The sequence below is a fragment of the Aulonocara sp. 'chitande type north' Nkhata Bay genome, linkage group LG12, assembly GCF_057382095.1.
Source record: "Aulonocara sp. 'chitande type north' Nkhata Bay isolate Kocher_YH1m ecotype deep benthic linkage group LG12, A_spYH_male_GT1.1, whole genome shotgun sequence".
NCBI classification, from domain to species: domain Eukaryota; kingdom Metazoa; phylum Chordata; class Actinopteri; order Cichliformes; family Cichlidae; genus Aulonocara; species Aulonocara sp. 'chitande type north' Nkhata Bay.
This window is the reverse complement of record NC_141355.1, coordinates 15,799,010-15,822,963: the sequence shown is the minus strand read 5'-3', so window position 1 is coordinate 15,822,963 and position 23,954 is coordinate 15,799,010. Positions and strand designations below refer to the sequence as shown.

Below are 23,954 nucleotides of genomic sequence, written 5' to 3'. Positions count from 1 at the left end.
GATTACAAACTGATGCAGCCTCTGCAAGATGCTTTGTGTAGATGAGTTACTGAAACAAATTGATTAGCTGCTACATCCCACTAAACATTGGATGTTAGATAGATGCTCAGACCATGTCTATATTGGGTCTGTTGTTTTTGCAAGCAATCGACATCTATACGACGTCCAAACAAGGTCCACAATTTGGACGCCAAACCATGACCCACCTTGGAGGTTAATATAATGCTCAATATATGAACTTTGGACAGGATAATTACTTTGGGCGTCACGTGGACATCTGTGACAGGTGCCGGAAATTTACATGATTAAGAAATGTAGTATTTTTAATTACAAATATAAACATTATTGTTATCAACATAAACAATATGTTTAAATAAAGATTATTTAAAAACATCCCTCATTACTTATGTGTTATTCTATTGATTTATTCAGTACATGTTGGTATTTTTTTTAATGTTAAAATGCAAAATAATTATGGTTAAAGTATTTTTGAAAACTTTTGAAATTCCTTTTAAAAAGAGCACAATTGTATTTAAAAAGTTTAAAAGAGCATTTTCTTTATATATGCTCCATATTTACAAGTAATCCCGTTTTATTTGTGAAGAGGTTTGTAAGAGGAAGTGAGTGTGTTTGTATTCAGTAGCAAGACAAGAAGTTGCAACAGAAAGTATGAGAAGTTTATGCAATTGTGTATAAACTGGACTACTCTGCTCAACAGTATTTGTTTATTCGCACATTTTGCAAACTGTCTGTGAGAAGCTCGGGACATTTCTGCTCCAAATCCACCGTGCAGCTGCTCACTTTTGTTTTAGCTCAGGAGCCCACGCCATCTGAAGATGTCCACTAATCGCTCTGTATTCCTTCACACATAACTGTTTCTGTACAGAAAACATGCCCTCCACCATCTGGAAACATGGGACTATAGAGCCCATAGAAGCAGCCTAAAAACAGTCTAAAATGAGTCGAAGATGTCTTCAACAACCACATTTTAGACGTTCAGTAGACGTTGAAAAAACAAAAACAACATTGCCTGGCGTTACAAAACAACCCCTTCAGTGGATCAAACATATAAACATATGACATATAAAAGACAACAGTCCGATGTCACTTGCGCAGTGGGACTGTATCTTGTGATACAATATACACGCTCTTCAAAGTTTGTGGGTTTTTTTCCTTCTGACCAGATGTTGCTTTCTGCACCATCGTTTCAAGATCCTTATTACCACACTCTGTTTATGTGCTAAAAGAGAAATCGTTTTCTTGTAACTAAAACCGATTTTGAAATATAATGTCACTAACTTAGCTACACAAGCCATTATATGGAGGATATAGCAGCTGTGGCAATTTGCCTTGAAAATATTTTAATCTCCACATTTCTACATTTTTTTCTCAAAATGATCAATAATAATTTTTTCTTAATGTGGCCCTAATGCTCCGTTAAGTGATATAGAACTTTGAAAAACTAAAAAACGTGAACCAGTGAAAGGAATACCCACCTCCCACAATCTCTAGAGGGTCCAGTGTAATCTCTGGAGCGGCATGGTCAGCTGTCCGCTGCACTGTGGCATTCAGTACTCTGTTCATCACAGTGACCTTAGTGTCATAAAAGATTAGGCCTGCAAATAGAACAAGCGGTGAGTCATTTCAACAAAGCAAGCTTTCCAGATAGGTTACACAAACTACAACGCGAGATGTGTGCTCAGATCCCGCTCACCTTTGGCCTCACTCAACAGAGCTGCAATGCTGTTTTGATACGTATGTGTTTGTCTCAGTTCCACCAACGGCAGGAAGAAACTCTCCAGGCTGTTGTTGAGCGATTGCAGCAAAGCAAAGCGTAGGCGTAAACTCTCCACAGGTACATCTGAAAACATTGACATTTATACAAAAAGTTATGTATAGCTGACAAAACCCCCCCGAGGTTTCAAACTTTTCAGTGAAACTCCAAAAGTGCTGGCAGTTTACATACTGAGCAAGCAGGCCACACGAGGATCAGCAGCATCACTGGGGTCCAGGTAGACTTCATGGGGGTGCAACCGGGATGGTGTGATAGCCAGGTGACGGCACAGTCTGTTGATGTACTGTACCAATGCCACATCCATTTCTAAGCTCCACTTTCTACAAGCCTTCTGTGCATGGCGAGTGTCTATACAGGTGCACCTGGCAGAGGAGCACGGGAGTTCTTAAATAAAGAGCTCTGAGCTCATTAAAAACATTAAAGAGCAGAAACATTATCAGATAGACAAGACACTCAAAGAATCCTTAATACAAACTGATCCCTAAGAGCCAATCAACTGCCAAACCAGGGGAAAAAAAAAAAAAAAAAAAAAAAAAAGACATGAAACAACTCACACACTCGCCTTCTTAAAGGCAAGCAGAAACTCAGCAGCCATATAGAAATATCTGTGGGCAGTTATTTTTGATAGAAAGAAAAAAACAAAACAACCAAAAAACCTTCAGTTTAAATAATCACCAAAATGTTTACTACATCCGTAGAATCAGTCGACTCTGATAAAAATGGGACTTTGCCCCAAAATAAGGCTTATGAAGCTTTTTTCCCCCACTAGAAATTCTACATATATCATCATCTTTGCAGTTAGTAATAAGACATAATATATGCATTTATTATTGTTTTTATAAAGGTTAAAAACTTCTAATTAGGGAAGAATTACTTAAAACAAAAGAAAACTGACAACATGTTAAGTGTGTGTGTGTGTGTGTGTGTGTGTGTGTGTGTGTGTGTGTGTGTGTGTGTGTGTGTGTGTTTTCAAACAAGGCTGTTCAAATCTCACCTCTCAAAGTGAAGATCATAACCACAAGCCAAAATTGCCCTCCAGACACTGCGGATGTCCTGCTTGGCTCGGTCAACAGCAAATTTATGGAAGCCTTCTAGTGTCAAGTACTTCTCCTCTGGGACTAAAGAAACCATTCGCAGCAGGTTGCATTTCATTTACAAATACATGGATCAGCTACTGATATGGAAAATTCTCACTTTTATGATAATGGACTGGCGGTGTGTCAACAGACAAAAGTGCCTTTAAATGCAATTGTGTGGATGTCTTAAATTCTCTGGTAACCTACTTACATTAATTTCAATGTTGTGCTGCTTCATCCTACTTTCCTACAATTCAGATACAAATATTATACTTTTTCTTCTCTACAGTTTCAGCTGTTAATTAGTTTTCAGATGAAACTTAATGAAAAGGTTTATTAAGATACTAACAAAACAAAACACCCACGCAAAACATTGCTTTTAATGATTTTGACATATGACAAAGTGTCTCGTGTCTGGTTTTGGGTGCCCTCATGAAATGACGCAACTATGGAAAAAAAAAAAAAAAAAGCAAAAATGAAACTGCTATCATTTTGATGTTCAATTTCCATCAGGTTCCCTAAAATTTATCTCATGACACAGCACAAATGTTTTCACTTTTTCGTGTCCTTTGTTTTTATTTCACTTTTACTTGCGAAGGAACATTTGAAACTCATGGATAAGCCTGGATAAGTTCACAGCTTAGGAATGTGAATATTTCTTCACCACACATTTAGTTCTGTGGTAGTTAGGTAGTTAATTCAAAGGTTGTTTTAATCCTTTGCAAATCTTTGTGTTAGCTAAAAATTCATAGATGTGTGGAGTCAAAGTGGGAGTGTTTATTACAAACCTTCGGTTTTCTTCGCAGGAGATTTTTCCACATCTTTTTCTTCAGGTCTGGATTTCTCAGGAGATTTCGGCTTTAGCACTGTTTTCTTCTCACTCAGTGCGGTTCTGAGAGATGAGCACATTTTAATTCAGTTATCATGGCAGTGTGTTTATGCCTCTATACATGTAGTTACCGTTCAAAAAGTGAGTGACGTACCTGACACTGTTAAGCACAGACTTTTCCTTAGTGGGAGGTTTGGTGATGGGCCTCTTGGTGCTTACTACCTTGCCTTGATGCTGCTCTTTTCCTGCCTTGCTGTACTTGTTCTTATTTGGCTTAGGAGTGCCATACTTTCTTAGAATCTAAAAAAATAAAACATTTTGTAAGTTGTTGTGTACAAAAGTTGAAAAGTTGTTTTAAAACAAAAAGGTCAATTAAATTAAATTACAGTTAAATTATTATTATTATTTTTTTTGAATTATAGTAATCCATCTATCCATTTTCTTCAATTTTTCGAATTCAGGTTAGGGGCATTTAACCTGGCCCCACTAATTCAATGTCTTTGAACTGTGGGAGGAATCAGAGAACCTGAAGAGAACCACGCTGACACGGGGAGAACATACAAACTCCACACAGAAAAGGTCCTGATTTAATTCAAACTCAGGGCCTTCTCTCTGTGAGGTGACAGTCCAAACTAAAACCGAGCCAGCCATTTGACTAACAAATTTTTGATTTAACTATATCAAAGAATTCACAAGTTTACTGTTGAGCACTTGTTTAATACCTGAGTAAGTTGGTCCTCAAGTACTTTCTTGGGAGGTCGAACATTGGTGAAGAAAGTATGCAGTAGGTTGCCTGGTGTCTGAGAGTTGATCTGCTCCTTGCTGAGGTAAATGTCAGACACTTTAACGGGCTTGGCTGGCGTGAGGCTGAGCATCTGCTCCGAGTGGACACAGCTCTTAAAAATATCTGTGAGGACATCTCGGGCTCCAGGTACAAGCTTGTCACCTTCAAACAGAAGAATTTTAATTTAGACAAAGTAAGAAAACTAAAAGCAGCAAATATGTGATTGTAGTTAAGTGACAACCTTTGATTGTTTTCTCCAAGAAGTAGTCTTCAAGGGCAGAGCTTCCCTGTGTGTCAAACAGGCTTTGGTTAACACTGGAAGCCGTGAGGATCTCCTCATTGGTCAGCTCCATTAGTTCTTCTTCACCTTCCAGGCTGGACAAGCCAATCAGGTCACTGCTGTTGAAAAGACTGGCACGAATTTTTTCCACTTTGGCTCGAGAACGCACCTATAGTCACCAAAAGAGAAATTTTCCTTACATTTTCAACATCTTAAGCACAAAATCAATCAGATGGAATAATAACGATTTGAATCAGCTCACCTCAATGACAGCGTAACCCTTGATGGGTCTGGCCATGACTGCATTGCTCTCTAATGAGGTGACTGTGTGCATAGAGCCCCCATCTGACGCGGATGGCGTTTCTGCACTGTCGACAGGTTCCCCTAAGCTGCCGAGACTCCCAAGACTCCCTGTGCTACACAGGGAGGTATCTAGACTCTCCTGACTAGAAACTGTCTGTGACTCTTGGAGTCCCTGCTGGGGGTATGTAATGGCAGAAGCTGCAGCCGCAGGAGTGAGAGGTGGGACAGCTAAAAGCTCCTGATCGACGGAAAGTTCACTGGCAGTGCGGGAGACCCCCTGAGAGGAGCTGCAGATAGAGGTCTGGCTGGTAGAAGCTGAAGCACTCACACTCATAGCTGGAGTTACACTACTGGAGCTGTCGGGACTCTCGGGACCTCCGTTGTTTGCAAAGGGGCGCTCAGGTTCAGGACACACTTTACCATCCTGAAGGCTTGCAACACCAGTCCCAGGTTTTTTCTTGGGGTCCTCCTCCTGGAGAGGAATGAAGACTTCATCTTTAAAGAGCCCCCCATGTGCGTTGCAAGCCCTTCGGATAGCATTACGGACAACAGCCTCCTCCAGGTGCGTGGGAATACCTGAGAGCACCAGCAGGCGACTGTGAGCAGTGGGTCCAACCAGAGCCTGGCAGGCGTCCGTTACTGCATCGCTGGTTACGCTTAAGCCCTGTGGGTCCTTGTTGGCAAGGTGTCGTAAGATCATCAGCAGAGTAAGGCAGCGGTGGAACCACAGCATGTCCTCAGGTTTACTACCTGCCATGTTCAGCAGGGCACTGTCACTCTCTGACAGCCTTGCACCTCCACTTCCCCGTTTACCAGACACTGCTGCCACTGCAGCTGCTGCTCTCTCACGCTTCATCTTCACCTTCTTACGCTTTGATAGCAAACTGGGGCTCTGCGGTGTCTGGCCTGGGGATGATGATGAGGATGAAGAAGAATCACTAAGGTTAGGGGCACTGGTGGAGGACAGCGCTCCCACTGAAGAGCCGCCAACATTGAGAGGAAGTGTCACCTCTGCAACAGCCAGACACACTTCCATCAGGGCATGAAAGTATGTGGAGAATCGACTCTGCTCCGCACCCAGGGCCAATGCAATGCCTCCGGATGAGGACCCCCCTGCTCCAGCCCCTCCAGCAGTCCATCCCTGAGTTTCCCGGTCATAGAGCTTTCGGAGTTCTGTCTGCAGGGCCATGAGCACTGCGAGGCAGGGGTTAAGCAAAAGAGCAATTGAACTTGATAGACCAGTAGGGCTCTTGCGCTGCTCCAATTGGTGGATCTTCCGCAAAAGTTCCGCTAACAAGTGAAAGATGAGTTCTTTGATGGAGGGAGCCAGATCAGTTGTCCAAACCAAACCACCTAAGAACAACGACCAAGAAAATAATCAAAATTGGGATCTTGGGAAATCTTTATGCACCTAAATGTCTCGTGACTTATAGCTTAGGTTCGTAAGCTTTGAGTTGTTACTTCTAACTAAAAGGACATTAAAATGAATAATAAAAATTTAAAACTAAATATCACAATTTAGGATTTTGAAATCTTTTTTTGAAATCTCACAATTTAGGATTTAATGGGTGAAATCTACATTTGTGTGTTTAATGTAATACTACAACTGCTATATGACAGGGATACAGAAATATGGCAATGAAATACAACATGCACATTAAATGGTGTCACAATGGATATTCCTCCTACCAAGTAGTTCTACCACTTGTAGCAGCACAGATGAGGGAACTGTGTCCAGCTCATCCTCTGATCGTTCACTGCTCTCTCCCAGCTTCCATGTTAGCAGCTGTTCAGCAAATGCCATGGCTAATGGAAACTCCAGTGGCAAGGAGTGCAACACCAGCACAGCACCAGGAGGGGGGGACACCCCTACAATTAAGACAAAGGGATACTTCATTACATTTAATGGGTACAGAGTTTATTCACAAAACAGCTAAAGCAGCGTATATAAATTCCCTTTGGAATTAGATACTAACCAAGCTTGATGTGCACTTTATCAGTAGGGATCATAACAGAAGGATATTGATTGGTGGTAGGTGGGGGAATAAGGCCTGTGTTGGTAGGTGAAGCATCCAGAGGATAACACACAGCCTCCATCAGATTCAGCTGGCCATTTCTCCGCACCTTGTGACCCAGGCCATACACCATGACTCGAGCCCAAGGGGCCTTGTACAGACTTGAGCTAATGGAGTAGAAAAGATTAAGATGTCATTTTTGCTATCAATTTGATTTTGTTTTTAAGTTTTCTCTCCTATGTTTTTTATTTATTTATTTTATTAAAGCTGTTATTTAATAAACCACTATAACTCACTCTTTACGACAGCCTAGCTGGCTTTCTTTGCAGGACACGATCACAAATGCAGCTCCTGGAAAGCTGACATCCATGCTTACTTTGGATTCTGACACTGGGAACTCCTCAGATGTAAACTGCTCTGGTGCATTCTGTCAAGAATCACCCCAATTGTAAGAGTTGTAACAGCTTGTAAACATGCACCCTGAGATACATGTATTAAATTAATAACAGATTGGCAGAACATACCTGTAGAAAGCAGCATATCTGCTTTGTAAGCTCAAGTAAGCTTTCTTCTCCTTGATGCAAGGCACGGGTGATGGCCACTGTCAACCACTCCCGGATTGGCTGAGCGTTGCCCTGGTAAAACAAGTCTGTGGGGGAGCAACTTTGGCCCTCAAGGTTGTGCAATACTGACTGAGCCAGCAGAACAGAACTTGAACTGATCGTGCCATCTGCAGGAAGAAAAAAATTGTCACATTTACCACTAATAGAATATGCACATGGTATTAAGGTGTTTCATTATAATATCGTATAGCCACACTCACCAGGGAGGGGTGGAGCCAGCAGCTGGTTAGATAGAAGCTGCAAGTGTTCCAAGGTGATGTCACGGATAGCAGGTATGTGGAAGAGACGAGTGAAGGTGTGCGGATTCTTGGGGGCAAAGATGTTGAGCAAGGCCATGCGACAGTATAATCTGGCCAGTGCACTCTCACAGCGAAGAAGTTCCCTAAAATAAAGCAGAGCTGCATGAATGATTCTGTGCAGCATGTAGACGTGTCATATTTATCCTCATTGGATTCACATGTTACCTGTGAATCTGAATGTTGCTACTGTCTAATGAGACCAAGCCATTAGCCGCAGTACGGCGAGATCCAGCAGGTGGGCGTTCCAGCATTTCAATTGGATACCAGTACCTGACAAGCACACCCTCACTACGCAGGTATGTCTCCACCTGTACCAGTTCATTCACCTTAACAAAGCAAACAGTTTGTTCATCAGCATCTTTGTTGTTAAGATAGAAAACGCTTATAATGGTAAATGAGTATACTTACAGAGTCCACATCCAGCACAACACCATGCAAACCAAAAGTTTTTAACATGCCCCTGATGGCAAATTTCGGCAGTGCTGTTCCCCCTGTTGTGCTGTTGGTATTGTTGCTGTCAGGACATCGGATGACCACAGTCAAGCCTGTGTTGAAACAGTACATCACCACGAGGATCATTTAAATGACATCACATCATATTACAGTGGTCCCTCACTATAATGCAGTTCACCTTTCCTGGCCTCGCTGTTTTGTGGATTTTTTTTGTGCAATTTTGCATGTTTTTTTTGTTTGTTTTTTTTAACAGCACATTGTGTTTGTGTCCTGATTGGCTGTAGACCACTGTCAATCAATCTCATGCCGTGTCTCCTGGGTACTTTGCAGACTTCACCTATCACGGGTTATTTTTAGAACGCAACTCCTGTGATAAACGAGGGACCACTGTATATACATTTGATTTTTTTTCCCCACTAGAAATTACAATAAGGTCATTCAAGCCTAGTGGCAGCAAGTGAAAAGTAACTATGTGCAATATTAGTACAGATGTCTAAAGACTTTGTTTTGTGTGCTTCATGAAATAATGTTATTTCCTTTCATACCTTTGCGGACTTTGTCGATAGTGAACTTGTTGGCCTCATCCTTGATATCCTCAATAGTTGGGAGGTAGAGATCTCGAGGAATGCCACCATTCTCTTCATACAGAAATTCCACTGTCTGCCTCGCAATGTCAACCATACCTGAAACCAGAAACAGCGTCTCAGCTCTACGTACAGGTAGACAGTCTGGTAAGTGATTAATTTTATAACTTCAGACATCTATTTAATGAGGGTTGATGACAAGAATCCCATCATCAAATCATGAAGCACATTAAAGCATGTAGTATTAAAACTGAGGTCTGATTTGATTTGATACTTAATTCCTTGGTCTATGAGTGAACCTAAATTATCAGCAATAAACCTTAAGGCGGTTAAATAAACATGTACAAAACGTTCTTCCTATTATGACATTATTTTGACTTTTAGACGCAATTAACGCTCCATTTAGTTTTCAAAAACATCTTAAGGGTCATAAAGTTAAAGCAGCACAGGTTAAGTGTTTATTGTCATGGAAAGCTGCAGTGGCACGCAAGATTTTTTTGGCCATGTTGTAATATAAGTTATTTACCCAGCTGCAGAGCTCCTTTGATTTGGTCCAGGCCCGATTTCCTCTCAGCCTCGTTACGGAACCGTCTACGAATTGTGGGGAACACTTTTGTCTCCCATGCCTTCACCAGAAGGGCATAGTGGTCCTCCTGAAGTCAAATCAAAATTCAGTCATGAAATACTTAAGCTTAAAACTTTTTCCAACACAATTTTGAGCATTGCAGACTTTTCTTACTCTTGGAACATCATCATCATCCTCATCATCACTCTCATCATCAGCAATAGGGGGAGGATGTGGGTCGGGTCCAGAGGTGACCAGATTCTCATAGCTCAGCTCCACCTTATAAAGGCAGGACTGGTCACTGTTGTACTCTGCAAAAGCCAAATATTCAAAGGTTACTAGGCTATGAGGCAAAAATACAAATCGACAAGGAAGAAAAAAAAATTATTGAAAAGGAATGCGAGATGACAAGAGACATACGCTGCTGAGCAACTGCAACAGCTGCAATCCGACAAGGGGGTCCATGAGAACCAGAGTCCGAAGTAACACTAGCGCCTGCATCATTATCGCTGTCTGAGGCCATAGCAAAGGGCAGTGCTTCAAAATTTGCACTGATTTCTTCTGCAAGGTCTACACACAAGTCAGCAGCATTTCTGTGTGCTTGGCCTTCAGCAAATGCAAAAGGCCGGCTTCCAAAGTTGGCACGTATCTTTGAGTTCTGCAAAGGAATATAGAGAAAGTCAATATATAAATATATACATGCATATAAATAATCCAGTACATTTTCCTAGAGCAGTTCAAATATAAATGAGCCCTTTTTAGCAGAAACCCACCTTCTTTTGAATGTGTACCAGGGGCCACATTCCACCAGCTACATCGTCAAGAATGGGACTAAGCCGCTGACCACAATAGGTAAAATACACCCTGCCTTTAGGGGCCTGACCAGGTGGAGGTGGAGTGCCCTCAGAACGCTCCCATCCAATTCCAGCTACATCACCTGTGTTCATGCAGATGGAACATCCACATCTCAGTAATGGCTTGATGTGAACAGGTCATGACACATTTTAAAACATGCTAACATAGGAAACAGCTCAAGTTAGATTAAGTTAAGAAAGCAAGATATGCTTTTCAATCAGCTTTTTGAAAGAGCAGCCTGGTAAGCAACATTGCATGTAAAACGTTTATTTCAAATCCATAACAGACTGCCGTATGGATTTCCAAGCTGTGTAAATCAAACAAAAGAAATGATCGATTGAATATGGAAAGAAAGATATTTTGGCTACTGTCTCACCAGGAAGTAGAGCCACATCCAGCCTGACACTCTTCCATTGCAGCAGACTGGAGCCATTATAATGCACTGCCCTACCATTACTGACACACACAGACAGAGAGGAGACAAGCACACAGAGACAGCATGACAAAAAAAAGAGTAAAGCAGTCAGCAATCAAGTAAGAGAAACAGAGCAGAGGAAATCCAAAGGGAGTATCTTCGCTTTAATAGCTACATACTTATGGAACAAACATGTGCCAACAGGGTTGGTCCATGCTCCATCCCTTTTCTCTGCTTCAGGTGCAAAACCAAAAGACACAATTGGCCCACTGTCCTCCTCTGAGTCTCCATAGGAGACAATTTCTATCTCCCAGTAAAACGATGGTGCCTGCAAGGACAAAGATAGAAAAGTTTAAACTATGGACAGGCTCCAAGTAAATAATTATAAATAAATAAATTATAAGTGAATAATTATATTTCATACTAATCGTTGATATTTGTTCAAACAAACTAAAATACTGCAGGAGTGGATTCCTCTGATGTGCCCACCTGAACTGGTACGGGAGAGGTTGCGTAGATGAAAGTGCCTCTGGGAAGCCCTCCTCCAGCACTTGGATCAGCCAAGAAGGTGACAGAGGTCAGACGGGATGAAAACATGCAGGCACGGACTGGAGGGAAAACTCTGGATGGACACCAAGTAATCTCCTTTGGCTGTTAAGACAAGCAGATCAAAGGTGAAAAGACAGAAGGAGCCCAAAATAACCTCTATGTATTTATTTGTCTATGTATTTAGGAGCCCCTACCTGACGTCTGTCCGTCTGCAGTGGTGGAGGTGGTGGACGAGCACAGTCCCGATACAGCATTCTTACTCTCTCACATTGAGCTTCAACCATGCCAAGGCGCTCTCCTGCACAAGATGACAGAAATGTGTCAGACACACAGTTGCTAAACTGGTATGGTGCTGAGAAGTACCAGCTGATGACATATCTGTATATGCTCACCAGGGCTGCACTCCTGGGCAACCAGGTTGAGAACCTCAACAGCAGCCGGACACTGCTGAATGAACTCTTCACAGAAGGAGCTGTCCTCTAGAAGTTGGGCCATCACCAGACACGCCCTGACAAAAAACAAAAACAACAACATCACATCATATCACATAATGATGCTCCAGTCTGAAGGGGTTTACATTTTAAATATAAGATAGTTTCCCCTTATAATGCAAGTATGAGACTCAGACTAAAAAGTTCAAAAGTTGATTCCAAATTCAAACCCCAAGATATTTTGACACAGACCTGACCAATCAGACAAAATGCACAAGGTTACCTGCATTACTATTTACTCACCTAGTTCTGATTTCAGCCAGCAAGCGCACTGCAGCCATTACCGGGCTGGAGCCATCTCCGGTAGCTGGTAAAGAAGTGTGAATAGAGAGACTGCCCTCCTGTGGCAGAAGCATAGACTGCACAGCTTGTACCACCTTCTCTGTGATTGATAGCTTATAGAGAGGAAGAGCCTGTTGTGGGGAGAGCCAAAAGTGACAATCAGATTGCCACTTTTGGCCTATAATAAGAACTGTACATAACCTATTGTTGGAATTCTTACCTCAGATCTGGGAGTGCAGAGGCGTGATATTGGTACTGTCAGGATATCTGAAGCTTTGCAAGCTTTCCTATACTCGCAAGACGGAAACTTCACAGTAGCGATGCCCTCCTGCTCATTTATAGACATAACTATACCCACACTCCCCAGCACTCCTTTACCTACCACCTGCAGAGCAAAGGAAGCACGATAAAAAATGACAGTAGTTCATTTTTTCAGTGGTTTCAATGGATTGGATCACACCATCTTGATAAATATATGCAATAATAATGTGTGGTATCTTTGATATATGAACTAACCTGAACCTCAGAACCAATCTTGATAGTTTCTTTAAAGCCTCCAAGAGCACAGAGTGCAGCAACAGCCTGTCTGCCAATGGCCTGCAGTTTAGCCAGTTTTCTGCCACTGCTGCTGCCGTTCTCCAGAATACTCTCAGCATACTTGCCCAGCTGAGGGATAAACATTAGCGCCCGGGAGAGAACCTGCAAAACAGCCATGAGAAACACTATCAGCAAACAATATCAAGTATAATCATTGATATGGAGGTAAGAAACAGGATAATGCTTTACTTTCTCAGCAGTGCTTGTCCAGATCTGAGCAGTGTTGGACTCAGGAGCAGTGAGCAGACTATGAAGCAGGGCTATGACCTCTGCAGCCATGCTGTTGGCAACATGGCCACTGATAAATGGGCGTACCGGGTCTGACCTAATTAAGGCAGATTTTAAGAAGAAATGTTACAACCAAAGATCAGAATATGTATCTGCAACATACACCTACAACCTGGCAGTATCCACTTGCAAATATGACTGCAAATATTAAATGATTCATTTTGTATAAAATGTCTAAATCACAGAAACAGCACCTGGCCAACTCGGCATTCCTGTCTCTGCAAACAGCAGTCTGAGCAGTTTTCTTCTTGTCGCCAGCAGTAATGCCCCCAGCAGTCTCTTGGGCTAAAGTCTCCACAGGTGGACCAACGCTCACTATCAGACCAGACTGGGCCCACTTGTTGGCTTTCCTCAGGGCAGCAGATGCTTCTTCTGTAATCACCTCACAGCATCCACTCTAAATAACATTTAAAATAGGACAGAGATAAAGATGGCAGTTACAAAAAACAAAACAAAAAAAACAAAAAAACAGGCACTTTATGGTTCTGGTTTAGTTATTTTTAAGTTACCTTTGTCATGTCTCTGTCCATCTTTACAACTTTTTCCATGTTTGCTCCAGTACCCAGTCGAAAGGGACGCCCCTCAGAGCTGCTACATTTTGGAAAGAGTGGAGAAACAGTAAAGTCAGAAACACCCAGAGTAAGCTTGCAAATGTAAACCCAAAACAAAGATATGAGGTGAAATCATACCTAAGGAGTGGTTGTAAAACCTCATGAGATGACTGGTCCTCTCTCTTGTGGATAAAAATCGAAAGCTTGCCATCAACTGCCTCTCCCTCCTCCCCAACATCATCAGACTTGAGAGCTCCTTTGGAACTGGCACGAGAGAGACTTGTGTCTGGCTCAGAGGAGCTGGGTGAGAGAAGAGTCTGACAGCCTGGCAAATAGAATATAGGAATAAGAAGGAGAAGACAATTTTATAACCATCCAGTATAGTTGCTTTACCATTTTTGCCTTTATTCAGATGGTGGACAGCATTTAGAGGTTCTAGGTAAGAGAGACAAACCTGGTACTACATAGTCTGCCAGCTTGGCTAGCAGCAAGGCAGCAATGCGCGAGGCTGGATCATTGGCATCTTGTTGCTCAGCATCTAGCGTGTTAATGGAGTAGCTCCACGAGGGCAGAGCCACATTACCGCAGTCCTCCACACTCATGAGCGGCAGGGCAGCACGACACAGCTGCAGGATGATAAGTACTAGCTTTGGTGAGGGCCTCTGGTCGAGCAGAAGAGACAAGAGCTTGGAGACACAAGCTGGCTGGCTCAGGATAGCTTTCCCTATGTGGCTCCTAAAACATAAACATACACTGTATGAATTGTCGGTGTTGCGATATACAAAAACAGGTGATAATTAATAACCAAAAAAAAGTGTTAGAAAAACAAAAACATGATAATACATGGCGCACAATCCAAGGCCAATATAGCTATAGAGTCAGTCTCAATACCAGTTTTTTATGCCTCTCCTCTCTTTCAGTAACTACTACATTTCAGCCTCAGATCATCTAAGGTAAGGTGACCATTATTACCAGCATTCATTTTTCTACTGTTGTAGCTACTTCTCTCACACACTTGGAGACTCACTTCGATAAACAAAACCACAAAGTGAACTGGAGTTTTTTTTCTCTCTGTCTCTCACATGCTCTTGTTTGGCTGTTATTACAGTATGCTGTAGAACTGCAAGAACTGCAGGGAGGCTGACTGTTGAGGACTTAATTCTTGGTATAGTTGCTGATTTGTTATTAACTCTTTCTGTGGCTTCTCAGCTTCTCTCTGCACCATGAGTTACCGCTAGCTGTTCCATTAGAGTGCACTACTCAATCATTGGCTTCGAGTCCCAGGTGTGTCTGGTATTGCAGCTGGCTTAATAAGTCACTGCAGATTGGTGCCCTAATATAGCAATGTGATATTTAGAGTTCTGTGTATATCAGTAATATTTATTCACTTTGCTTTTGTCCCTAAGAAAAAATAAATTACATTTTAATATCCTCAATATATATTATGAATTTTATTAGATTTTATTAGATTTATTACAGTCTTTATCTCATTTTATATCCCAGTTATAATCACCATGATCCAGCAGATGTCCATGCTAAAAATCTTGATCCACCAAAAGCTAAGATAAATAAACTTAAGTTTTTCAGTGTTTCTACACATCATGGCTTCTCATCATTTCTTTTAGCTACTACATTATGACAGTGCTACCATGAACACCCAAAACACACAGAAAAATTACATGAGATAAACTTTACCTGGAAAGATCATTGAGCAGACTGAGCACATCCTGTAACGCATCATTGCCGGCTGCCTGATTCCCACAGCATTCTGTGGCTCTTGCCAGGTGATTGGTCAGCAGGCTGGATACCTGTCTTGCCAGACCTGAATGAACTGCATCTGTAGATCCACCTTTGAAGAGTAAAAGCAAAGACTGTTAATCCATCATCACAATAATCATAATATTTCATCTTACAGCATGAAAAAAAAAGCCTTTTAGGAATTTGATCAAAGTATCTACAAACTTTTCATACCTTCCACCTTCTCCCACTCAATACATCGGTTGGCCAGCACCTGAAAGGCTGCCCAAGCCATGGTGGCCACCTTCTGTTTTTTGGTCTGCTTTTCATTTGAACTGCATTCCCTCTGCCCACTTAAGCTGCACAGGCTATCCATAAGCTGAACCAGCCCACTGCGAACGAGGCACTGCTCCTCACTCCTATGATAACACAAGTAAAAAATTAGGGTAAGCAATCAAGGCCTTGGTTGCAGGAATATTAAACGAGATAAGTTAAAATAGGTTTGCTTGCCTGGTGTAAGGGATTGTGCAAAGTAAGCCAATACTGTTGGCACAAGCAATTGGGTAGCGTGCACATAGTGACACTACAGACGTCATGGTCTCCCCAAAGGCCTCCTGCACCTGCTCTACCATTCCCCCACAGGTCAGCTCCTCAATCCTGCACAGATGGCACACAAACAAAAAGTAAAAAAAAAAAAAACACAATTCCAAATGTTTGTTTATAGTTTAACCTGACAGCTCAAAATCATAACTACAAGAATATATATATTCTTATATTTCATCAGTGTGCATAATCAGAGTACACTCAAATTTACATTTGCTGTTCCTCCTCTAGTCTTACCTTGGTCCACCTTGCAGTACCATAGTGACAGGTCCTACTAGGTGGGTGACTCCACCAACTCTAACAGCAGCAGTGAGCAACTCCCTCATATGAACAAGCGCCTGCTTTCGTGTGCTGCCTCGCCGCCAACGTGTCTGCGCAGCAGACAGGAAACTACTGCTTGAGACCTACAGACAAAAGAGCTACAAATTACCTTAATGCAAATCAGAATTCCATCCATTTATTTGAATGCATCTATGCCAAACAATAAATTTAAAGCACTGGCAAGAGTGAAAAACCTACAGCCTGATCAGGTGTAGTTCCAATAAAGGCAAAGAGTTGTCCCAGCAGCACACTGTATGTTGGCTTGTCTCGGCTGTCCTCTATGGCCAAAGACTGCAGCAGGGTAAATGAGCTGCTGCGATGACTAGTAGGGTGGTGTCGCCTTCTGAAGATAAAAAGGTTTGCAAATACAGTCAAACACTCTTTATTCCTATAAGTTACTTGCATTCCTTTTATCTAATACAGACAGAAGAATACCTTTGTGGCGCATGTGTAAACTCCAAGTCTTGGTTAGCAATCATCTCCAAGTCAGAAGGTGCAGACATGCTACGCAAGAAGACTGGCTGCTTCACCATGGGGATCACCGTCTTGGCATCAGACACAGACTGAGAGGCTGAGAAAAAACAGAAGAAGAACTGGGTGAAAATCAAACTTTAACAGTTACTGACATCTAATTACACAGAAACACAGATACCTATAAAAACTTTGCTTTTTTTTTCTCCAATGGAGAAACATCCCAAGTCTGAGTTACATAACAGTAGCCATATGCTTAAATCTTAATATTTCAGGAGCGTAGATGATTTTAATCACAGGTCTAAAACATCTATTTAAAGCCGTGGTTTCCAAATAGTGGTCAGTGAGTTGCATAACCATATGTTATTACTGCATTATACTTCACAAACACTTCTGGGTGACTTATTAAATTTCAGGTGCAGTACTTTGAATGTACTTGTTTTCAAAGGATAATAAAAAGCCATCACACACTGGGTATGAACCAGCGGCAGCAAGACAGTTGGTTAGATTGTATGAAAAGCTTTGAAAAGGTAATACATGTAAGGCATATGCTAGTGCAGTCAACACTCATGCAAAAAAAAAATAAAATCTGATAAGATGCTTGACTCAAATAGCCTGAACGTGTCTTTGTCTGACAGTATAATCAAAAGTTATACTCTCGTTGATGTGCCTTGGGCACAACAAAAATTTGAAAACCACGAGTTCAAAGAAAGAAATCTTTAATTTCAGTCCTGCTAACCAGCAAAGCATCACTTGGAAACAACACCTGTAACAAAAGATGGCAGACAAACAGATACGCATTTACCTGGGCCTGGTGTGCCAGCAGGTGTGCTGGTTAGACTTCTGCAATGTGGAGCGATGGTGACATGGAGCAGTAGCTCAGTGCGGTTCATTAGACTTTTCACCAGAGTTTTAGTTTTAGCAAGAGGGCTGCTACTTCTGATGTGTTTACTGTTCACCTCCTGAAAGAACTTCTCCCTGTTATTGCAAATAAATACTGTTAGAAAACGAACTGACCTGTAAAAGTGTAAATGAGCTACATAATTAATACTTGCCTCAAAGCAAGGACAACATTTTCCAAATCACTAAAATCAAGTGGGACCTCCTTCAGTGAGCAGAGTAATTCCAATTCCTTCATTTTGTTCTGGTGATGTTAAAAAAAAGAAAAAAAAGAAAAAAAACGAGAGACATAAAACCAAAAAGACACAAAAAGAACAGACTTAAATAACTGAGATCTTATCATTGGTTGATTACAGAAATTAGTGTATCTGTGGCAGTCTACCTCAAAGAAGTGGTAGTCGTGAAAAAATGGCGTGTTGTTCTCCAGTTTTCCTTGTTGGGCCTCCTCTACCTCATTCTGCCATTTCTGTTCCAATTCTGCTACACTCTGAAAGCAACACAGGAAATGATTAGACACAGTATTAGTCTTCCACTCTTTTTTGTCTTAAGGTCTGTCTGTTTATTTATTTATAGGTACTCTTTCTTTTTAGAAAGATTAGATATTCTTATTTCTTTTTTGTAGGTACTCTTTAACATTAACTTTATTTGAACTTAAACAATTGATTGATTGATTGATTGATAATACTTTATTCATCCCGAGGAAAATTGGCTTAATAAATTAACCCAATAAATTAAACTGCTCAAATAAAGAATTCTAATCTTAACCTCTTATTTAATAGCATGAACAAAAACTGAAAATACAACAATATCTTTCACTTGTTGCAAGCATAATTAATCGATAAAATACTGTTTTCAAAAAACCTTGATGGTCAGCATAAACTTACCTGCAGCTGCCGCTCCATAGCATTAATCTTCTTAAAGGTCTCAGCCATGATCTTACAGAGCAGGTCATATTCCTCTGTGTGATCCTCGCGGTATTGGTAGTTGACGAGTGACTGAAGCGCATCCACCAGGCTCAAATGTTTGATCACGCAAGATACTATTACCTCTTCCATAACATCTGGTCTTATCACCTCCCTTACAAAAAACAAAGAACAAGCTAAAAATTATTGTGAAGTGAATTAACATGAACAAAAACCTTGATATTAATATCAACTCTGTTGTGACTCTTGACTTTCCTTCAGAATATATAAAAACCAGAAGCCCTAAATTTGTGGGGTGTTTGTCTCAACCATTTAGGGAGAGTGACAAATCCATGTACAGTATATAGATGCCATACTCTGTCAAGACTGAAAGAATTAATTTCTTACTTTATGCTTGGGCGGAATTGTGGTCGAGCCCTTCCGGACACTTCTCGAAGCCTAGACATGATGCCCGGAGGAAGGCGAATTCGGGGCAAGTCAAAGTAGGTCCCTGGCATAAGGCCTGGAGGTGGGATGAGCACGTCAGCTGGGTAAGTGAACTCCCGATCCTCCTCAATAGTGAGTGGCAGAGGTGAAGGACTGGGCGTGAGGGCTGGAGAGATGGCACCATTTGCTTCCACCTGCCACTGACACCTAGAGGGAAATTTCTTTTTACTCATTTTAGGCTGCTAGCAGCTCAGCTGTGACTCAACTAGATACCGAAGAAGAATATGTAGTAATCCTTACATGTAGGACATCACATTTAGTTACTATTAATGGGACACATTTTATTTTAGCTCCGTTACCTTTGCAGCAGCTTTGAGCAGAGCAAATCATGGCAGGCCTCCTCCTCTTTTGTCACCTCTGGCCCATTATACAGAATGCGGAGCATTGAGCAGGCCAGCACTGACAGCCCCAGCGCAAGGTCTGCCAGAAAGGGGAGACCTCCAGAGACATCTTCTGATGACTCCTGTAAAAACAAAAAAAGATATACAGGATCTTCAGACTACTTCAAAAAGTAAAAATAAATAAATAAATTATATAGAGAGAGATGTTGACGACATTTGAATTGTTACCTGAGCTCTGACAGTGCAGGAGAACCCCCACATGGCTTTATCAGGGGTATTATGTTCACGTCCACTTCTCATCTCAAAAGAAAATGTCACTGTGTCTCCTTCAACCTAAAGCAGAACACAGAGCAAAATGTAGCTCTTCAAACTATCTATGAACATCTATCAATGAATAATTCATACTTGCTTTTATTACCTTCACAAGGTCTTTGGGCCATCCTGTTCCCAGGACACTGCGACTGCCATAACCCAGAGTGTTTCCTCCATACTCTGCTACTTTACGACTATTGGTGTTGGGACCGGCATAGATAACCAACTATAATAATAGAGAATGTATTTGTTTAAAAAAAATCCACAATACCATTCTTCAGAAACTGAACAAAAAGATGTCTAAAGGTGAAGTATGATTGTGTCTCCAGCTCGTACACAGGAAGAGTCATTACCTTGTCATAATCATACTGTGATGAGCAGCGAGAATCAAAGCGAAGGTACAGGCACCGGGCTCCTGGGATGTGTACGGTCTCCTTGAATTTGTAATTGTCCCTTACAGGATGCACAGTCTCTACTGTTTTCCCAGCAGCCCATGGAGCAGGGATCTTCAGTCCTGTCAGGAAGCCAGGCTCTTCACGTTCATCAAGAATTCTATGATACAAATAAGTTAGTCATTTTAAAAATTGAGCTTAAGACACAGCCGGTGCCATGAAGAAAATCACCTCTTCAAAATATTTATTATGCAGAATAACACTCCCTGGCTTAATTCTTATGGTGAAATCTAGAAAACTCACTTGTCATCAGCAGTGCATGTCTTTGCTCCCTGGCCCAGAGAGCCACCAGCAGGCAGAGACTCTTCAGTAAAAAGCGGAGACTGAGTCTTTAGTAACAAGGCAGTCTGAAAAACAGAGTGGAAAAAAGCAACTTAATAACAGCTGCTTTTTCTACTCAAGGAAATATACAAGAACCATCTCCTCCTTGACTGACAAAACTGACCTGGCTGGTATAGAGCACCAACTGCACCAACTGAGGCATGAGGGCATCAGCGAGGGTGAGGGTTTGCAGGTTTGGGTGCATCAGAGAGGTGAGCAACACCGGCAGCAGGTGCCCAAGCATAGTGGCCTTGGTAATCTGTTCCAAGCCTTTCAACCTTAACAAAATGAAGATAAAAAACAAGTGAAAATTTTAGTTTTGCTGTTAGCAGAAAAAAAAAAACAAGATGAGAAGAGGAAAGTCTGGCACAGTGATTCTAAGAACCTGCTTTAATAAATACCACCTCCCTCACTGTTCCATTTTGTTTTAACAAGATCAGCATTAATCAGGTTCAGTTAAATCTTCTTTCATGGTGATATAGTACACAAGACCCAACAAAGCGAATTTCATGTCTAGTTTAATTTCTGACAGGTACATTCTGGTCTTACAGTGATACAAACTGGCTTCAAATGTCTTCGTGCAATGTTCCAACATAAGTGGTAAAAAGATTTTAAAGGAATCAAGCAAACGTATTTAAAAGTTCACCTGGTTTCTCTGTCAGCTATGTCGCTGTTAATCAGAGCAGTGGTGACCTGCTGTAGGGTTTCCAATACTTCATCACATCCCACCAGGATTTTGGTTGCTAAGGACAGGATGCTGCTTTGCAGCTCCTGAGGATGACACAGAGTAGGCCCACACTTACGTAACACTGCTTCCAAGATTTTCAGTAATTACATTCACTCAATATGTAACTATTAATACATACTCCATGCCAACAGATTAAAAACAAACTCTAGATTGTTCTGTTTCATTGCTGTCATCAGTAACCTTGAGTATGAACACACCGTTTTTCAACAAATAATAAATGACATCACAAAAAACTGCACTGCGCACAAACTCTTCAGCATTACCCTTAAAGAACTTCAAAAGCCATTGCTTCATTTGGTGTGTTGGTCTCTCATTGACACACACACAGACTCCACTTTCAAAAAGGTAGGGGTATTTAAAGGGGATGTTTACCTGTACCTTCATTGTTTCCCCTTGTAGGGAATTGTCACTGTCATCACTATCATCCGGACGGATAAGAATGGTATTACTGAGGAGGTGGTTCTGAACAGCCATGAGGTAGCGCAGACTAGGTGAGACCACCTAGAGAGAAGGGAAACCATCTTAAATTGTATGAATGCAATCTTCCAGTCTGGATTGATAGCATTTAAGTGCTGCTGAATTGATATTCATACTGGCACAGTGGAGAGCAGTTTCTGGAAGTCATCTCGGGCGACAGTCTGACATTTGGTGATGAGGAGGCAGGATTCTCGGACTACAGTCTTGAGGATACAATGCAGCAGCTCATCATTCAATCTGTAAAAGAAGACAGATTTCCACAACTTTAAACAAACACAGATCTAAAGAGAAAAGATAGTATTGTTGCCACAAGGCTGCCACTTGCCTGTAGTGGTCATCCTCTTCACTTCCAAATCTATTCTTCTGCAACTGTTCTGCCAAATTTGTAAGGATGACATCCCGAAGTTGAGACAATCCACGGTTTCTTTCACCTGAATATTAAAGGTAAAAAACATACACCATGTGAGAAATAATGAGAATAAAATACAGGAGGTGTCACTTAAATTAAAGCCTGAGCTGCCAATCACCTTCGGTTAGAACCAGTTTCAGTAGTTTGTTGAGTTCAGCCTCCCCCTGATACAAAATATTGAGGCCTGAGCTACAGAGAAGAGGTAAAAAAAAAAAAAAAAAAAAGGTTCATTAAAATGAAATCATGATCACAAATCCAACCATTACTTCTGTCTTTGAGTAATTGTAACTTACCTAATAGCCAAGCAGACTTCTCTCTGAATTTCTGCTCCTATCTGGTCCACTGGAGCCATGAGCAGCTGCCACAGTAGGAGTCCTGCACGGCGCACACTCTCCCTATTCTGCTCTGACTGAGGATTGAAAAACCTAAACACTACCTGTAAATGGTAGAAAATATACACAACAACGTTAGAATCACACAGAAAATGCTAAAGGTTTTTTTGGCAAAATTCAGCTGCACCCAAAAATCACCTGAAACACAACTAAGATACAGTGGATGATGCAGGTGTCACCATTAACCATGGCCTTTTCCATAATGTCACAGATGCTGCTGAAGTGACGGGCCTCAATGGGGTGTTGTTTTCCCAGTAAGGCCCCCAAGGGCAAACTGTTGCTGCTGGCTGCCAGCAAGTTGAGCTGGTGGATACACATAGCACCTACATGATGAAGCAGCTGGTTGATCACCTCGCCAGTGGCCACAGTCTCCTCTGTTAAAGGACAAATTATGCAGATCTGTCACTTTTATGATTTAATCTTATAAAACAAGCCACTTGTTGTTTACATCACCTACCTTTGGGTTCTTTGATGACGTGGCTGACACCGAGTCTATGGCACACATGATGAAAGGCTTGGTTCCCGGGGTTGCACCACTGATCTATGTAATCACTGGAGCAGGTCCAGATCAAGTTGTTCAGTGCATCATAACACGCTCCTTCAAAGAATGCAGAAGTAAAAGTTATGTAGTGCGTGACTATTTGCCGCACGTAAGTAGAAGTAAAATGTGACAAGTTTTCAGCTCACCCAGCCCTGCCACCTGGGCTCCCCTGCCTAAAGAACTGCCAGGAGCATCAATGAGGTCTGCGCGACTGCTGAACTGACCATCAGCCAGGTTAAAGACCAGACTGGAGGCCAAAACTGAACGAAAAACATAAGAGCAATAGTTAATAAACTCATGACTTAAATTATGATACAAAGCAGTGGGGGGTGGGGCATTCCCAAAATTCTCATTAACCATTAACATTAACTCATTAACCCATCAAGATGTTACTATTTTAAATGCTGTGTATTCACCAGCAATTAGCCACTGTCATAAATGATGCTTAATACTTATTTGGAACATCAGATTTAATCAGATTTATACAGAATATCTACAGGCAGCTAGTAAGCTTAGTGTCAGACTTTCTAAAATTAAAAATAAAATAAATAAAAAGTAACCAAAAAACAAGTGACAAAAAACTCAACATAATCAGGATTTAGCAGTGAGCCTGTGCATGTGTTTGCATGCGCTTACTTTTAAGTGAGGAGAGGCTGCTGGTACCTCCAAACAAGGAGCGTGTGGCAGAGCTCCCAGATACACCAGGAGGTGAAACCAGCATTACCAGATAGGTGCCACAAACATACATCGGGGTCCTTCTCAGAGTCTTTAGAGGGAGTCCACAGCTAGTATTGACCGCTACAAAAGGATTCAACAAAATATTTTAAAAACCACATCATCCAAATGAATCACAGCATGTATGAACTTTGGATATTTATAGTTTCTC

The 23,954-nt window shown here is 41.5% G+C and overlaps 1 protein-coding gene across 2 annotated transcripts in view; it reads right to left on the bottom strand.

Annotated features, from left to right (window-relative positions):
- The window catches only part of hectd4 (HECT domain containing E3 ubiquitin protein ligase 4), a 40,650-nt gene that overhangs the window by 7,290 nt on the left and 9,406 nt on the right, over positions 1-23,954 (bottom strand). For both annotated transcript variants that reach the window (XM_086313818.1, XM_086313819.1), the window contains exons 9-69: positions 23,705-23,866; positions 23,215-23,328; positions 22,985-23,125; positions 22,666-22,901; positions 22,429-22,571; positions 22,254-22,324; positions 22,052-22,157; positions 21,843-21,963; positions 21,622-21,750; positions 21,148-21,272; positions 20,626-20,779; positions 20,424-20,527; positions 20,082-20,280; positions 19,835-19,954; positions 19,645-19,749; positions 19,375-19,538; positions 18,977-19,222; positions 18,551-18,743; positions 18,049-18,153; positions 17,818-17,910; positions 17,572-17,740; positions 16,731-16,866; positions 16,494-16,638; positions 16,212-16,378; positions 15,882-16,028; positions 15,606-15,790; positions 15,330-15,483; positions 14,089-14,369; positions 13,773-13,959; positions 13,593-13,674; positions 13,278-13,480; positions 12,985-13,120; positions 12,715-12,897; positions 12,419-12,583; positions 12,160-12,329; positions 11,818-11,933; positions 11,620-11,723; positions 11,366-11,527; positions 11,056-11,204; positions 10,838-10,917; positions 10,380-10,543; positions 10,027-10,264; positions 9,781-9,917; positions 9,568-9,694; positions 9,003-9,140; positions 8,413-8,549; positions 8,170-8,330; positions 7,906-8,087; positions 7,607-7,812; positions 7,379-7,509; positions 7,044-7,249; positions 6,757-6,936; positions 5,027-6,420; positions 4,726-4,933; positions 4,423-4,646; positions 3,855-4,000; positions 3,660-3,763; positions 2,790-2,913; positions 1,967-2,157; positions 1,715-1,861; positions 1,497-1,616 (exon numbers count right to left, since the gene is read on the bottom strand). In XM_086313818.1, coding sequence (XP_086169944.1) covers positions 1,497-1,616; positions 1,715-1,861; positions 1,967-2,157; positions 2,790-2,913; positions 3,660-3,763; positions 3,855-4,000; positions 4,423-4,646; positions 4,726-4,933; positions 5,027-6,420; positions 6,757-6,936; positions 7,044-7,249; positions 7,379-7,509; positions 7,607-7,812; positions 7,906-8,087; positions 8,170-8,330; positions 8,413-8,549; positions 9,003-9,140; positions 9,568-9,694; positions 9,781-9,917; positions 10,027-10,264; positions 10,380-10,543; positions 10,838-10,917; positions 11,056-11,204; positions 11,366-11,527; positions 11,620-11,723; positions 11,818-11,933; positions 12,160-12,329; positions 12,419-12,583; positions 12,715-12,897; positions 12,985-13,120; positions 13,278-13,480; positions 13,593-13,674; positions 13,773-13,959; positions 14,089-14,369; positions 15,330-15,483; positions 15,606-15,790; positions 15,882-16,028; positions 16,212-16,378; positions 16,494-16,638; positions 16,731-16,866; positions 17,572-17,740; positions 17,818-17,910; positions 18,049-18,153; positions 18,551-18,743; positions 18,977-19,222; positions 19,375-19,538; positions 19,645-19,749; positions 19,835-19,954; positions 20,082-20,280; positions 20,424-20,527; positions 20,626-20,779; positions 21,148-21,272; positions 21,622-21,750; positions 21,843-21,963; positions 22,052-22,157; positions 22,254-22,324; positions 22,429-22,571; positions 22,666-22,901; positions 22,985-23,125; positions 23,215-23,328; positions 23,705-23,866 — 10,617 coding nt within the window. The remainder of the gene's footprint in view (positions 1-1,496; positions 1,617-1,714; positions 1,862-1,966; positions 2,158-2,789; positions 2,914-3,659; positions 3,764-3,854; positions 4,001-4,422; positions 4,647-4,725; positions 4,934-5,026; positions 6,421-6,756; positions 6,937-7,043; positions 7,250-7,378; positions 7,510-7,606; positions 7,813-7,905; positions 8,088-8,169; positions 8,331-8,412; positions 8,550-9,002; positions 9,141-9,567; positions 9,695-9,780; positions 9,918-10,026; positions 10,265-10,379; positions 10,544-10,837; positions 10,918-11,055; positions 11,205-11,365; positions 11,528-11,619; positions 11,724-11,817; positions 11,934-12,159; positions 12,330-12,418; positions 12,584-12,714; positions 12,898-12,984; positions 13,121-13,277; positions 13,481-13,592; positions 13,675-13,772; positions 13,960-14,088; positions 14,370-15,329; positions 15,484-15,605; positions 15,791-15,881; positions 16,029-16,211; positions 16,379-16,493; positions 16,639-16,730; positions 16,867-17,571; positions 17,741-17,817; positions 17,911-18,048; positions 18,154-18,550; positions 18,744-18,976; positions 19,223-19,374; positions 19,539-19,644; positions 19,750-19,834; positions 19,955-20,081; positions 20,281-20,423; positions 20,528-20,625; positions 20,780-21,147; positions 21,273-21,621; positions 21,751-21,842; positions 21,964-22,051; positions 22,158-22,253; positions 22,325-22,428; positions 22,572-22,665; positions 22,902-22,984; positions 23,126-23,214; positions 23,329-23,704; positions 23,867-23,954) is intronic.